We start from the raw sequence: 15024 nt of genomic DNA on the forward strand, positions 1-15024 counted from the left end.
CGCAAGAGGGCTCGCCACAGCAATTCGTATTCTCCACCGATCCACGCCTAAGGACGAGAGGGTTGCATCGATAAGCGGACAATCCGTGCCCTGGAAGTGGACAGGGTCTGTGGAGTTGCATGACCCGACAAGCTCGGCAAGCATACAGCGACCCATGCAGCAGGCACAGATTCCTTGCTTTTCCTTCGTTTGGCCAGTGCAGGATGAGGTCGATCAGTGATGGAGTGGCCCCGGCAGGGCCACCTGAGTCTCCATCCTGATGAACTAGTGCGCTCAGATACATGGGCAAGGAAATCCCGACGAGGTACTTGGGAGCATGGCCACCCACTGCCCCTGCTCGACTAGCGGGCGGGGTACTGCCTCTTTCGGGCCTCGTCCAAGATAGTCAAGTCCATCATGTAATGGCTTGTCATGCGCGGTTTTCTGGGACCCTGTTGAAAGACGTCAGCGTGGCATGGGCGACTAGAGCAGTGGGGTCGCTTCTGCATGCTGGCGCATGGCCGAATGCGCAGGATGCCGGGCTAATTCAGCAGGGCCAGGACCAAGCCTCTGGGAACCGTGGGAGTAGTTCGGGGAGGGGGGGATGCGTTCTCAGGACGGCAGATCGAACCGGGGGTTCAGCTGCAGAGGGAGCACCTGAAGAGAAACGATGGGGCTTGATTGACAGGACGAAGCACCAATCAGAGTGCGATGCAGACATGGCTCAGATCAAGTCCGGCTGAGAGATTGCTCAATATTGGTTTAAGTTATGGAGAATTGGGTTGATCATGGACCTAGTTCGTGTGCATGACGGGGTCATGTTCGCCAGTGAAGTGCTTGAACTGCGATCTCGCGAGGATGAGAGAGGAGAGAGGGACCCACATGGCCGCGATCTGAATTGACATTTGATATGCTAGCAGCTAATAGCAGGCTAGCTCCTCATAGCAGTGAGCAGTCTAAGCGCAAAGCGTGATCTGTCCGTGGGCCCGGAAAGAGGATCAGCAATCCGATCTTAGCGGAAACTCGGTGGGTGACGATGTGTCGGGATTTGGGAAGGGAAGCGCCACTGCGAGCCACTCTGCCCTAACTAGAGTAAGTATTCCAAATTCCAAATCACCAAACCCCAAGACCCAGGAAACTGGAATTGTCCTTCGAGACACCGCAAATTGCCAACCCTTTCACTTTCTCTGAAACCGCCAGCATGACAAAAAGCATATTTCTTGAACACCATGGAGAGTCTATTTATCGCCCTGGATCTCCCATGGTCGGGGGGGAATTTCTCTCACTATTCTTGTGTTTCATCGTCATCTACTCATCTCCCTACTTGAGCTTAAGAGTCTCAGCTATCGACATACTACTATCTTCTCTCCGACCACACTGCCCCAGCCGTCCTTCTGTGCCCACTTATCTTGCCTGCCTGCCTGCCTGCTTGCCCTGACCGACACTTTCTGTGTCAATTGCATTCCGACGCGATGGGTCTCTGGGAGTCGTCCTTGGCGTACCCCAATCTGGGCCAGCACCCATACACCGACTTGTTGACCTTTGCTTTCCGCAGCCCCTACCACTACGACCGAGAGCGTCCATTGCTCATCGATGCTGAGAACCCTTCGCAGTCTTTCAATGCGCGGCAGTTTGAGACCCTGGTTCGCACACTCATTGCAGGATTGAAAGCCCACGATGTGCAGCAAGGGGATTGTGTGTTGGTCCACCTTGGAAATAGTGTAAGTATGCACTGCAGTGCATGGCAGTTTGCACTTTCGTCGTCGCTTGTTCTACACCGATTCTAGTTCCCTGCCTTCCACTCCTTCCTACCCACCGATTCAAGTCTTTTTTCTTTTTTTTTTCTTTTTTCCATTAATCAATCAATCAACCCCCTCCCTTCTCACCATACTGACTCAATGGGTAGATCATATACCCCGCCCTCTTCTATAGTATTATCGGCGCTGGCGGCGTGTTCATGGGTACCAACGCACGAAGTCAGCCACAAGAATTAGACCATTTGCTTCAGCTGGCCGAACCCAAATTGATCATCACCTCTCGCGATGCTCTCCCCACCGTGCTCAAAGTTTCGGCCGACCGGGGAATGCTGCCGAGGCAAGTCTGCCTACTGGATGAGTTCGCAGGAGACCACATTGGCCAGCTCCTGCTCTCCGGGCCCTTGGCCTATGCGGCCGCAAGCGCTCCGTATCTCGCGAACCGCGGGGATGAAGCCTACCTGAGCTTCACGCATCTCCTCGCGTATGGGGAAGATCATTGGCTCACCTTCCATGACGCGGGGATTGCCAAATCCACGCCGGCCGCGATGTTCCCCACCAGCGGCACCGGGGGGTTACCCAAGGCGGCGATTCTGTCGCATCACGCTATCATCTCGCAGCACCTCAGCATCCAGTACGAGGTTCCGTACGAGGTGACGCGGTTAATGTCCCTCCCCATGTTCCATCTGTTCGGGGCCCTGTGGACCCACCTGTTCCCCATTCGCTACGGGCAGCCGTTGTTTGTGCTCTCGCGCTTCGAACTAACGCAGTTCGTCGCGGCGGTGTATCAGTATCGCATCTCCGAGACCTACATGGTTCCAGCCATGATCCACGCGTTCAATCGCTCGACCATCCCGGTTGCGGGCTACCTGGCATCATTACGCTATGTTGGAGTGGCCGGCGCCCCCATCGACGGCGCGTCCATGCAACAGTTCCGGCAACTGCTCCATGGAGATGCGCAGGCGTCGCAGCTCTGGGGGATGACCGAGGTGGGTGTGGTGTTTCAGAACCGGTACGGCGAGCCAGGCGACGCCGGAAGCATCGGAAGGCAACTGTCTGGCTACGAGGGCCGCCTGGTGGGCCAAGATGGCGAGATCGTTGCGGAGGAGAACAAGCCTGGGGAGTTGTACGTGCGGGGGGCCGGCCTGTTGATGGGGTACAAGGGCCGAACGGACGCCAAAGACGCGCATGGTTGGTTCCGCACCGGTGATGTGGCTTATGTCCGAGACGGGGTCTACTACATCCACGGCCGCACCAAGGAGCTGATCAAGGTTCGAGGGTAAGCTCTTTTCCTCCCCCTTTCTCCTGCGTTTTCTCTGAATCCTAACCCGACGTGGGAATCCCAGATGGCAAGTCGCGCCAGCCGAGCTCGAGGCGGTGCTGCTCCGACACCCTGGCATCGAGGATGCGGCGGTCATCGGGGTTACATCGCAGGACGGCAGCACGGAGCTGCCGCGCGCCTTCATCGTGCGGGCGAAGAATGCCGCCGGCCACCGGCTGACGGCGGAGGAGGCGTACTCGTTCACGCGGCCGCAGTTGGTCAGCTACAAAGCGCTGGACGGGGGCATCCTCTTCGTGGAGGAGATCCCGCGCACGGCGAGTGGGAAGATCCAGCGGTTCAGGCTGGCGCAGATGAACACCTATCGCGAGATCGTCAGTTCGCTGCTGACGCGCCTCCAGGGCGCTAGTCTCCAGTCGGTCGGGATCATGCATAAGGGCCGCATTACGGTCTGATTTTGGGGAGGCTGGGCCGCCGGACGGTTTTTGCTGTACAGGACCCCTCTTTTGTGCCTTGCTGAGCTACTAGAGCTGGCGTTTGCGGGTTGTGCTCGGGATGGGGAATGGGTTGAGGCGTTCTTTGTTGCACAATTGATATCCGATCTTACTGATATACACTGAGGAGGGGTAGGACGACCTGATGTCGGGCTCTAGAATAGTAAATTAGCTCGCTATGCTCTATCGCAATCACGTACTGTACCAAAAGTGTAAGCCGGTTACTATCCTGGTGTCTTTTTCCGGCTGTCAATCCAATCCACCGACGGAGTACACCGCCTGCTAAGCTTTGATTTGCGCGAGTCGTGAAATAAGCATACCGCAGTTCTGCGTGATGTTACACAGAGGGGTTGGGTTGCCTGGGTTGGTTGCACTGCCGAATAATTCACACGGAGACGGCCACCGCGCGTACGGTCCAGTACATGCCATGCTCATGCCATGCCACATGCGCTGTCATGTCTCGTATCTCGGAAGGGGAAACGATATGCAGGACAGATGCCAGAGATGCTTGCTGTTTGATTGTCTTGGTGGGCTGTGAGGCATGTGCAGGTGCATCCCTTCCCTTCCCCAGTCGGCGAACTGAGCAGCAAGAAGGAGGAAGAGGGGAGGGGTTAAGCTTGGGGTGATGCAGGGCACAGGTCGGTGATTCAGGCACAGTATCTACATAGGTTTCCCTGGTTGGGATCGAAACTGGGGGTTTGGATTGGCAGCCCTGGGGTTCTGGAGGTGGTTCTCCCCGAGGTGGAGTTGGAGTTCTTGAATGTGCGTACCACACACTGAACAAGATAGGAAGGGGTCATTTCTTTAGTAGGTACTAGGTACTGGGTAGGAGCATTACCCACTGACTAGGTAATGGAGTCGAAGTCTGGTAGTTAGTCAGGGTGGTATCTGGCAGTCGTTGACATGACATGGATGACATCCGCCGCTTCTGGTCTGGTTTGGTTTGGTTCCAGTTCCAGGCTTGCATGTGCCATGCAGTGTGCAGTAGCTACATGACTGACTGACTGACTGACTGACTGTGCCATGCAACAAGAATTGGAATTACCCCACACTCTACGAGCTCGTTCGCTCTGCTGACACGTGCAGGTGAGGCTTACTTGCTGGATTGATTGCCTGGGCTAAGTGACTGGCGGTAGGTTAGCTAAGGGAGGGTGGCTCAGACTACGGTGACGACTGACCCCAAGCCTTGCAAATTTGTTTGCTTGTTGTTTTGGTTTGCCAGGCCAAGTGTTTGTCGGCCTCTGCAGAGACGAATCTTGCTTTTTTGTGCCTGATGGCGCAGGAGTTCAGTCTGGTTTGCAATCTTCACATCTTGGGTCCTTGCAGATTGTGGTGTGTGAGTCTTGGGGTGAGATGAGATGGGAGAATGAGGGGGAAGAGGGGAGGTTGCTTATCGTGCTGCATCTGGTAGTCCACTGTACCGGACAGTATCTGGTCTAGATGGCTGGAGACTAGGGGTCTGGTCTACTACTCTACTACAAGAATTAGGCAAAGTTAGCGTGAGGTGTGAGGTCAGAATCATCGAGATCAGAGAATTCAAGACGGGGATAGGTGGGTGCCCTTTCGACCGCAGGTACTCGGTCCAAGTGGAAGTCTCACGCCGTGCTCGAGTGGTGTCCAATCAAGATCCAGACGCTGAAAACAGTCTACCTCGTAGATTAGACGCAATGAATCTAGGTTGACTTCCTGGTCAGCCGGGACGAACCGCTTGGACCTCATGAACAGCTCACTACTCTGCGAGTTGCGACTCTGTCGTGTTGGGCGGAGTAGGGCTGGCACGACTTCTGCAGCGGAGAATTTCAGTCGATGGGCATCATGAACAATCGGAAATCGTCAATCATCAACACAGTGGAAATTGTCCGAGCCAGAGAGTCGGCTGAGAAGTCTTGCTTTGGTGGAAGGCGCAATGGGGGGGTTTGATAGTGAAGTTCATGTGTCGAGGACTACTGCTAGTGCCCCAATAGTTCGTGTCTAGTTCGCCCACTAAATCCCCTCATCTAGAATCCTTCTTTTCTTGCGCCACAGCCTAGGTTACTGTCCAGCACCTGCGTCGTGCCACAGCGGAGACAGCGGATCCTCCATCCTGAGCCCAGTCCAGTCCACCTCTCCTCGTTCCTTCGATCCTGCCATCCCGCCGGGCGTCTTCGGCTAAATGGAACGAAGTCTGGGAAACTCGGGAAACACATGGCGATGGCGATGGCAAGGAGACTAACTCCAGCCACTGCTGCTTAGTGCCTCGAGTTCAGCCCAGACATCGTCCAGACATCGTGCCCAAATCCTCGCTGTTCAACTAATCCGGACAATTGAATTGTCTGCCGCATTCGGAAGGTCACATACGCTGACGACCTACGGAGGAGTTATCTGATGACTGGCAAGCCCTCCGCTGTCATCTTGCTGCACCCTTTCTTTTTCTTTCTTTTTCTTTTTCTTTTTCTTTTTCTTTTTCTCAATGCTTTATCCTTTCTCTTTACCATTCTTGTTTATTCCCGTATCTTTGCTTCTGTCGGATCTTCGCGCCCGCCCTTCCGCCAGCCCCTCAGCCATGCTCAACCACCCCCCTCTCTCCGCGCCGCCTTAGTCGCGCCAGATGCCATCATGTTCGGCGCCTCACACTAAACAAAACACCCCTCTTCTCAATTCCTGCTCGCGATCCTATAGTCTGTCCTCGACCTCTTGCCACTCGGAAGTCCACCTCGCTGTTTTCGCATTCCAAACCCACTTATCCCGTTTCGGGGATCAGCTCCGTAGGCGGATATCAATGTCCATGCGGCGAAAGGCCTAGCTTGCTCGACGATCCCACCATGTCACCCAGCGCAATGATTGCCCTGGCCCGCTGATCGGCCTTGTCTGATGGGGATGGATCGTCCCTTCGGTCCGGGCGCTACACTCTACTGACACAGGCTATAGCATTCGTTCCCACTTTGCAGCTGTACAGTCAGTGCCGGGCATACATGCAGATATGTACTCCGTAGGTTTGGACTGTACTGTATGTCAGGCAGAGTCTACTCGCACAACACGCGCGCGAGCCGGACCCTGCATCTGACAAACTCGAATGGGTGACATCACCACTGGAAGGCTCCAGCTTATCTATCGCTAAGATATGCTGGTCAAAAAGTGAGTCGACACTTGGATTTGTCCCCGGGGAATGGGGGAAGCCTTGCCTCGGGATTGTTCTTCCACTCAGATGCGTCGGCCTGAATCGCCCCTCTGTTCGGTTGCCCCTGTCTTCGTGGTGCCTGTCCTGCCTGTCCTTACGAACTAATGCACCAACCCTGTCGATTGCTACTGGCGCTGGGGACGGGTCCTAACGCTGTGCCTGCTCGAGTCGCGCAACGGCTTTCTGTGGCGCTGCGATGCCACGTCAACAAGCCTGTAAAGGAAAGGGGCGAGAGGCGCATCGTTAGGCGAACGCTCCATGCAATTGCGCTCATCCGTCAGGCGTAGCTCGCAATCCGTTTCTGTTCGCCCATACCACGAGCATAGGCTTCGGGTAGGTTGGTCCCGCAACCTTGGCCTTGGCACAGCTTGGGCATGCCCCAGGGTTCGGGTTTGGGCCCGTTCGCAATCGTTCGCTATCCTACTCTTTTAATTTTCTCTTAACGGATGAATCTCATTAGTCGCTTGATATTGCAACTAGTTCGAAGCGAAGTTACCCTAAGCTCGTCGGCCGGATCATACCCATCCCTTGCCTTCACATGCCATCGTATGCTAGGCACGAGAGCGAACCATTGGCGGAGTCATGTAGGATGAAGCTCGGTTCAGATTGCTATAGACCCTGCACATTCGATAATAGGTGCACGGTGACGGTGTGCCGTGCTGTGATGAGGGCCAAACTGATGTCGTACAACCCTCGCATAGCGCGCTTACTTCGTATGCATACTGTGTAGACGAGCAAAGGTGGCCGAGTGTCTGCAACCACGGCGTTGCGAGCACCATGCTTGTCAAGCATGGCAAAAGGCGCTCCACCCTGCATTGTGACAGGATGGCATACGAGCGTGAGATGCGTAACATCCCGGCCCATTGCCAGGACCTGCACAAGCGACTGGCTCGTCGCGATGCGGTGACCAAGGCATCGGGCAGCCTTGGATGTCTGGTCCCAGGATATGGATCCTTCATGCGGCGAGGAAGATGCGCCTGCACCTCTCCTTTCCCATCTCGTAGAGGATGAGTGACCGAGTCCGCAGACGGACGAGCAACAGCCCGCGCTCGCGCACTCCCTCCCAACGAGCCCAGCGAGCTCAGAGAATCCCATACCCCATCCACCAGACCCCCCAGATCAACGGGCCCAGCGCGCCCAGCACGGCGGGGCCAAAGGACATCTCCAAGACGCCCCAGATCCACATGGTCCCAAACGCCGGCGCATGCTTCATGACGGCGTAGTAGGGATCCTCGTTCGTCATGACCATCAGCCTGCACCCCAGGAAGGCCGTCAGCGGGAGGAAGACCACAGTGCGGAGACTCGGCGGGAAGAGCAGCCGGCGCATGAACGCCCACGACCGCTTCTCGCTGTCCCATGGCAAGAGCGAGAGCGTTTCTTTATTCGGCGCCCCAACGAAGGGGACAACATGCCCGTGCGCGAGGTGGATCAACAGCGCCAGCATGGGCAAGGCCACGCAGGCGGATTCGCGGACGAGCTTCGCCAGCTCGATCTCCTGGGCGTACTGGTGGGCGGCGAGGTACGCCAGCGTCAGATGGAGGGTCGCCAGCGGCACCGCGAGGAGCAACGTATCGATGACCGGGGGGATCGGATGGTCGAGCTCTTCCTCTTCGTCTTCGTCTTCGTCCTCCTCGTCCTCCTCATCCTCTCCACCAGACATCTCGTGCTCGCCGTTCCCTTGTCGCTGCCGCCGCCGCCGCGCCGTCTCCGCCCGCTTCCTCGTCTGCCTCTTCGTCTCGCTCGAGAGACTCCCCTCGTCCACGGCCGAGATCGCCCCCGTCCGCGGGTCGACGGTCACGAACTGCGTCTGCGGGCTTGCACCTGCATTCCCGTTGGGGGAGAGCTGCCCCAGCAGCTCGCCCTGGCGCTCGGCGATGATATCCACCAGGGTCTTGCCGGTCGGGTGGTTTGTGGGAGGATGGGCGAGCGGGACGGAGGCGGGATCGAACGCGTCGGTGGATCGGGGTTGTTTTGCTGCTGCTGCAGCTGCAGCGCGGCGTTGTTTTCGGTTCCGGGCTCCTTCCATTGCTTACCGGAGAATTAATGGAGACTGGTTCGGTGGGTGGTGGGTGGTGGGTAAGAGATGGGGACGAGCCGGCGAGGATGTCAGGGGTTGCGTTGTCACCGACGGTGGCTGGTGACCGGTGACCGGTGGAGGTAGGTAGGTGGGTAGGAGGTAGGGGGTTCGCGGTTTTGGCGCGGTGATAGACTCCAGGTTTAGGGTCGTATGCTGTTCTGCTGGTCGGGTTTGGTCTGGGAGAGGAAAGCCTGTAGTCTACTAAGGTCGGTAGGTTGCAGACTGGTGGATTGGCTGATTTGGAATTGTGCTGTCTCGACCGCCTGGCTTGACCCTCCCTCACCCGGGGTTACGCGGGGTTAAGCGGGTGCTATAAATAGTATCTCCAGTATCTGCGATGATCACTCGGTGGACAGTTCAAATGCAACGGTTCCCCTGCACAAGACTCCTCTCCATACGGGCTTTCATCCTTTCATTTAGCTATGATCTTGGTCTACGATTGATTCCGTTGGCTTACATGGTACCCTTTGACTTACTTTGCCTTTCCAGGTATCTAATTACTTGGGAGCAATGCAATCAAATGAATCGTAGCATTAAGCAGATTAAGTAGTAAGGTAGTACAAACTCTTCGTCAAACTCCAGCTATCCTATCACCATCGAATCCCAGAACGAAATGAGCGAAACATGCGTGTATCGTGAATCATTGCTCTTTTGAAAACAAGCTCGGTCTATCTGTCGTCACCGGCATCCTCCTAACCAGACTGGTACAGAGCGGGCCCGGCCACGACATGAGGGTTCAGCATGGTGATGTTGAACGGAGTCACGAAGAGGTCCGAGTCCGTGATGGCAATGAAGAGAGTGCCGTTGGCGGCCGGGTCACCGGCGTAGGTCGACACATCGGGCTGGATGGTCGAGCCCGAGTTCGATCCGTTAAGGGTCAGAGGAGAGTAGGTCACGTTCAGCTGCGAGGCCCAGGCGACGAACTTGGGCTCGCCCGCGCTGGTCGACGTCACGTAGCTGTTGTTCGGGCCCACGGCCTTGCCGGGCTCCTCCCAGGTTAGGAAGACTTGACGGCCGGGGTAGGAGAGGGGGTTGGTGCGGTTATGGGTGATCGCGGGCGAGCAGTCGATGCCAACCTCGGTGGAGTTCAAGCACGACTCCGACTCGGGAACCACCGTGCTGTTCGACACGTTGGTGCCGTTGCTGATGGTCTCGCCAGACGCCTCAGAGCCGTTGATCCGGAAGGGGTTGGGCTGGTTGACGATGCTCAGAGCAGGGAAGTTCTGCCAGGCGAGGCGGGTTTGGTCGGCGGGGCAGTCGGCAATGTATGGAGCCAGAAGAGTCCAAGCCCAGGACTGGGGGACACCAACCTCAAACCACACCGGCATGGGGAAGAGACCTTCGAACTGACGGAAGATGAGCTGCTGTCTGGCTTCCGTAGTGATGGACTGCGTAAGGAGGGTTGCGGCCTCGCGGGAGTCAAGGTGGGCCAAGAATCCGTAGACACCGGCCTCGCCGAAGCGGGTGAGCTTCTGGCAGAAGTCGATGAACTCGTGGACAGTGGTGTAAGGGTAGACATAGTTGCACTGCTTGGGGGCCGCAGCGCCCAAGATGTTGGTCAACATGGTGGCATGTCCAACTTCCTGATTGGCCATGAACTCGATCAGATGGCGATCTTCTGCGTCCAGTCCAGCAGCAGTGAAATCCTCCTCCGAGAAGCGAGCCAATCCGTCGTGGAACAGATCGAGCTCAATGTACTCCTGGTAGAGAGCGAGAGCCTGATGGAAGATTAACAAATGGATCATTTCCAGAAGGATTGAAGATACGTACCAGCGACTCGAAGTCGAAGTCACTCTTTGCGTTGTACACGGGTTCGGTGCCGTTGGTTCCAACACCTCCTGCAGGGGTGTATGGACCGGGCTCAGGGGCATGAAGCTCTCCATCACTGGGGTAGTCGAACGCTCCCGGGGCAGGAGGCAGAGGCGAGACTCCAGGACCGATGGAGCTAGCCGTCAGGGCTCCGGTAGTGGTCGGGGTGCCGGTGTATGGGGTATGCGCCTGAGAGGTCGAGTAGGTCACCACAGGCGGAGCAGCAGCCGTAGCTGTCTCAGCAGCATCGGTAGTGCGAGCGAAGAGTTGGCCAGGCAAAGCCGAAGCCAAGGGCGAGCCCAGAGAGCTGAGCAGCAACAAGCGGCTCCAAGTCATCTTGAGTGGTGATTGCAGGTAAGCTTGGAAGTTTCGAAACCTGGCGCTTAGTGAATATCCGGAGGACAGGGGCACGGAGAATCAGTTATAAAAGCTTCATGGAGACTGTTGCGTAGTAACCCGGCTGTGACGCAACCGGGCTATCATCGTCCATGTCCAAAAGATCTCTGCTGTAGGCCGACTAAGTCCAGCTCGACCCAAGCAGTGCCTGGGCTAGGTTTACGGATGGATTCGGCACCGCATGTAACCACCCTGTATGACCCTGGAGCGATGTCGGTTGGGACCTCAAGCAGGCTGTCGACCTCGCTCCACCATGTCGATCCATCCGGTCATGTCGGCAAACAGACCTTGGGCTACAGCCGAATAAGGCTGAGGTTCATTTTGGCCTACAGTGGATGTGCTGGCCGTATGAACGCTGTTCCATGGTTTCTTCATGAGAATAGCAGTGGGTAGTATAGGATGGGGCGTCAGTGACCGAGCATGACGACTCAGTGAGATCAGGAGCTAGGGGGGGGGTTTCCGTCCGAAAGGGGTCTTGATCGGCCCTTCGCATTGTGACACAACCCTGGATAGCCATGGTTCAGTCAGCCCGGGCTTACAGACAATCAGTATAGTTAACTGAATAACTTGGTTGTGGTTAAGCAAAGAAAAGGCCCACTTCAGCAAATCCCGTGCTCCACCGACTAGACACACCTTAAGCTACTCGGCAGGTAGAAAGCGGCGCCGCTTCGAGTCAGGCTCAGGGTGGTCAGAGTGACGTGCAGGAAAGATGGAGGCGAGTGGGTGGCCAGGAACCTTTATCCAGGGAATCAGAGCGCACGAGCGGCGTTACAATAGAGTCGAATGGTGGAACTGAGGTAGTGGGAAAAAAAGGTGGAAGATGATGCATTCATCGCCGAGGCCGGATGAGGCAAGTGTGAGGTGTGACCTCCTGGCGGCGTCACCTCCGGCTTTCCCACCGGGCCCGTTCGGGAATCTTCTTGTTCTCTCCAGCCTCCACGCTTCCGCCAAGGCTGTTCCTGACAGCCACGGCTCAGAGTTGGAAGCCATGGCCAGGTGAGCAGTTGTGGTTCGACAATGGCGGCGATGCCGATGGTTGCGAACGACAGAAGCACAATGAACGATCGCTAGGAACAATAGGCTGTGTGACGTGATCGGATCCGGCCGAGACACCCAGCTCCATGGAGTTTAGGAGCAACGAACACACTTACCACTTACCCCGCATCCTCGGTGGTATGTCGAGTATATTCACTCACCCGACTCACTGCACAGTACTTCTGCAACCCATTGCGCAAAACAGCCATACAGTCTTATTTTCCAGAACCATAATCCAGCCATTGCAACATGTCTCATCTTCGAGTCGCGGAGTTATTCTCCGTTGAGGGCCTAGTGGTCGTCATCACGGGGGGTGGTAGTGGTGAGTCCCCTCCAGCTCTTCCGCCAGGAAGGATGTGATCAGGACGTTGCCACTCACCAGTACTGTTCTCCTGGCAGGACTGGGCCGGATCATGGCTCTCACGCTCGCCGAGAACGGAGCATCCAAGGTCTTCATCATCGGGCGCCGCCAAGAAGCACTGCAGGCGACGGCGGCGCAGAGCTCCAAGCCGGAGGCCATCATCCCCATCCAGGCCGACATCTCGTCCAAGGCATCCCTCCAGACGGCCTACGAGGCCGTGGCCGCGCAGACGGGCCATGTTGACCTGCTGATCGCGAACAGCGGGATCTTGGGGCCGGTGAACCGGCCGCCGGGGCCCAAGCCGGACGGATCGCTGCCCAGCCTGTCTGAGGTGCGCGAGCAGCTGTGGTCCGCGTCCATGGAGGAGTTTTCGCAGGTGTTCGACGTCAACGTCACGGGCGCCTACTTCACGGTCCTCGCCTTCCTGCCGTTGCTGGAGGCGGCCAACCGGCGCCGGCCGGCGCCGGAGAAGAACAAGGCGTCCGCCCCAACCGCCCAGGTCATCATCACCAGCTCGATCGCGGGCTTCAACCGCCGCGTGCCGTTCAGCGTCGCCTACAACCTCTCCAAGGCGTCGACGAACCAGCTGATCAAGATCCTCGCCACCACGCTGTCCGCGTACGACATCCGCGTGAACGGCATTGCGCCGGGATTGTATCTCTCGGAGATGTCGACCATGAATTTCCAGGACGGCGACCAGGGCATCTCTGACGGCTCTTTCCCCCGCGACATCATCCCCCTTACGCGTGCCGGTAGCGAGCAGGATATGGCCAGTTTGATTCTGTGGATGGCCGGCCCTTCGGGCGCATATCTCAACGGCAACATCACGATAACCGACGGAGGCCGAGTGAGCGCGGTCCCATGCACATATTAGTAGTTAGGGAGAGGAAGCTATTGCACATAGCTCAAGTCTTGCGCGTAGATACGATGAAATGCTAGATCTTAGAAATAGAATGTCAAGCGACCTCGAATACAAGCCCTCCATACCAAAGCTTCTGTTCAAATCGTCCAATGCAACGGCGCTCAAGTCGCGGTATTTATCGTCCTGCTACACGGTGTCACGATGTCAAACTGATGGAAAAGCCAAAGATCCCATACTCCTTCCGAACGCCAGGTCATCATGATGAAACACCAATCAGTAGGTTGCGGTCAGTCGCTGCACGAGGTAGTCTCCCGCGGTGATGCCAGGGTACTTGAGCGGGCGGATATCCTCCCCGTAGGTTCCCGGGATGGCTTCGATCATCTGGTCATTATTGGGATTACAGAAGTACGCGATGCTGTAACGATCCGGATACACCCCAGTATCTTCATCATCCTTATCATCCTTATCATCCTCGACAACGACCCTGGGCGGTTCGACGACGCGATGTCGCGTGCTCTTGATCGTGTCATTCGACCAGCGGGCCAGCAGGTCCCCGGCGTTGACGACCACGGTATCGGCGACGGGGGTCGCGTCGACGAAGGTGCCGCGGGGGCTGCGGACCTGGAGGCCGCCGCGGCCGTCCTGGAAGAGCAGGGTGATGGAGCCGTAGTCGCTGTGCTCGCCGGCGCGGACCTGCAGGGGGTTGTCGCGGAAGACGCGCTTGTCGACGGCCGGGTAGTGCAGCAGGCGGAGGTTGTTGTCGCCGGCGTCGACGGACGAGTCGAAGTAGTGCTCCGGCAGGTGCATGCCCAGCGCGATGGCCCGCATGACCGCGGTGTGCAGCGCCTTGCACCGCTCGAAGAACGACAGCATCACTGCCTTGAAGTCCTGCCCCGCCGCGTCGAGGTGCTCCGGCCAGCGATTCGGGAGCCCCGCCACGCCCTCCCGGCCGATCTCCATCGTCTCTTTGAGGTCGGGGATGCTGCGCGACTCGGCGACGTCGTCATCATCATCATCATCATCGTTATCGCCCTCCTCTACCGTGCGGAGCTTCTCTTGGCCCGTCTTCACGTAACCGCGGTTCGCTTGTGGGGTCGTCCAGCACAGGCTGTCTTTCTGAGCCTGGGGCCGCGCGAAGAACCGGGCGGAGGTGCCAAAGACGTGGCTAACCACGGACGGGGGCACGCCGTGATTGCTGAGATAGAGGAACCCGGAGGTCTTGAAGGCGTGCACGACGGACATGGCGACTTCGTGTTTGTCGGCGGGGGTCCCATGCAGGAAGGGTCCGAAGTCGATGATCTACAAGTAGCCGGTCCTCCATTAGCGAGGATGAACGTGGTTGAGGCTCACATTCTCGTCGCGCAACCGATACTCAAGGAGGCGAAGAAGCGAAGAAGCGAGTGGCTACTCACTGGAATCACGAGGTCATCTTTCTCGATGGCCGTGGTTACAGGGTGACACTGCTGTTGCGGCAGGTTGCCTTCCATACTGATCGCAGACGTAGAGGTCTAGGAGATTTCAGCTGGAAAGGGAATGCTAACGATAGAAAAAAAGGGCGAGTATGAATCGCTTGATATCAGTGTAGATATCCCAGAAGACGTGGCGGGGGATCGAAAGTCACATGGAGGATGGAGGGAAGCAGTGAGATCACTACTGTTCTTATCCGCGCGCAGAACCAAGGAAGAGGAAGAAGAGGGGGGCGGAGAGCAGCAGCAAAGAACAATGAATGAATGGGCCTGAGCCTGCATGGCACCACATGGGGAAACCATATCGGGGGTCACTGTACTGTACACACGGAGTCCCTTACGACCTGTTGGAAAT

General features: G+C 57.1%; 6 protein-coding genes across 6 annotated transcripts; 2 read left to right on the top strand and 4 right to left on the bottom strand.

Moving 5' to 3' along the window:
• Window positions 1-1451: 1451 nt before the first annotated feature.
• afeA (adenylate-forming enzyme AfeA) lies at window positions 1452-3467 on the top strand (the record flags this gene model as incomplete). Its single annotated transcript, XM_025667928.1, has 3 exons — window positions 1452-1700; window positions 1886-3012; window positions 3080-3467. 3 exons carry the CDS (start codon window positions 1452-1454, stop codon window positions 3465-3467), a joined length of 1764 nt encoding a protein of 587 aa, XP_025528234.1.
• A 165-nt stretch (window positions 3468-3632) lies between these two features.
• BO86DRAFT_82173 (uncharacterized protein) lies at window positions 3633-4783 on the bottom strand. Its single transcript, XM_025677709.1, has 4 exons — window positions 4685-4783; window positions 4349-4632; window positions 3732-4282; window positions 3633-3659 (listed from the first exon to the last, which is right to left on the bottom strand). The coding sequence occupies exons 2-3, from the start codon at window positions 4471-4473 to the stop codon at window positions 3892-3894; spliced, it is 516 nt and encodes a 171-aa protein (XP_025528235.1). The 5' UTR covers window positions 4474-4632; window positions 4685-4783; the 3' UTR covers window positions 3633-3659; window positions 3732-3891.
• A 2961-nt stretch (window positions 4784-7744) lies between these two features.
• On the bottom strand, window positions 7745-8689 carry BO86DRAFT_311664 (uncharacterized protein; the record flags this gene model as incomplete). Its single annotated transcript, XM_025667915.1, has 2 exons — window positions 7745-8340; window positions 8413-8689. 2 exons carry the CDS (start codon window positions 8687-8689, stop codon window positions 7745-7747), a joined length of 873 nt encoding a protein of 290 aa, XP_025528236.1.
• A 672-nt stretch (window positions 8690-9361) lies between these two features.
• BO86DRAFT_82247 (ferritin-like domain-containing protein) lies at window positions 9362-11184 on the bottom strand. The gene is made up of 2 exons (XM_025677710.1): window positions 10511-11184; window positions 9362-10458 (listed from the first exon to the last, which is right to left on the bottom strand). The coding sequence occupies exons 1-2, from the start codon at window positions 10883-10885 to the stop codon at window positions 9433-9435; spliced, it is 1401 nt and encodes a 466-aa protein (XP_025528237.1). The 5' UTR covers window positions 10886-11184; the 3' UTR covers window positions 9362-9432.
• Window positions 11185-12252: 1068 nt separating this feature from the next.
• Window positions 12253-13312, top strand: BO86DRAFT_388828 (SDR family oxidoreductase). Its single transcript, XM_025671957.1, has 2 exons — window positions 12253-12302; window positions 12380-13312. Exon 2 carries the CDS (start codon window positions 12394-12396, stop codon window positions 13213-13215), a length of 822 nt encoding a protein of 273 aa, XP_025528238.1. The 5' UTR covers window positions 12253-12302; window positions 12380-12393; the 3' UTR covers window positions 13216-13312.
• Window positions 13283-14999, bottom strand: BO86DRAFT_388830 (isopenicillin N synthase family dioxygenase). The gene is made up of 2 exons (XM_025671958.1): window positions 14616-14999; window positions 13283-14502 (listed from the first exon to the last, which is right to left on the bottom strand). Exons 1-2 carry the CDS (start codon window positions 14688-14690, stop codon window positions 13477-13479), a joined length of 1101 nt encoding a protein of 366 aa, XP_025528239.1. The 5' UTR covers window positions 14691-14999; the 3' UTR covers window positions 13283-13476.
• Between the last annotated feature and the right edge of the window lie 25 nt (window positions 15000-15024).

The sequence above is a fragment of the Aspergillus japonicus genome (assembly GCF_003184785.1).
Source record: "Aspergillus japonicus CBS 114.51 unplaced genomic scaffold BO86scaffold_20, whole genome shotgun sequence".
Taxonomy (NCBI): Eukaryota; Fungi; Ascomycota; class Eurotiomycetes; order Eurotiales; family Aspergillaceae; genus Aspergillus; species Aspergillus japonicus.

Coding starts and splice junctions, on each gene's coding strand:
- BO86DRAFT_82173 (XM_025677709.1), bottom strand. CDS start 4,473: ATGCAAGCCTGGAACTGGAACCAAACCAAACCAGACCAGAAGCGGCGG. Junction 4,283..4,348: donor TCGACTCCATTACCTAGTCA/GTGGGTAATGCT, acceptor TATCTTGTTCAG/TGTGTGGTACGCACATTCAA.
- BO86DRAFT_82247 (XM_025677710.1), bottom strand. CDS start 10,885: ATGACTTGGAGCCGCTTGTTGCTGCTCAGCTCTCTGGGCTCGCCCTTG. Junction 10,459..10,510: donor ACTTCGACTTCGAGTCGCTG/GTACGTATCTTC, acceptor ATCTTCCATCAG/GCTCTCGCTCTCTACCAGGA.
- BO86DRAFT_388828 (XM_025671957.1), top strand. CDS start 12,394: ATGGCTCTCACGCTCGCCGAGAACGGAGCATCCAAGGTCTTCATCATC.
- BO86DRAFT_388830 (XM_025671958.1), bottom strand. CDS start 14,690: ATGGAAGGCAACCTGCCGCAACAGCAGTGTCACCCTGTAACCACGGCC. Junction 14,503..14,615: donor AAGATGACCTCGTGATTCCA/GTGAGTAGCCAC, acceptor GGCTACTTGTAG/ATCATCGACTTCGGACCCTT.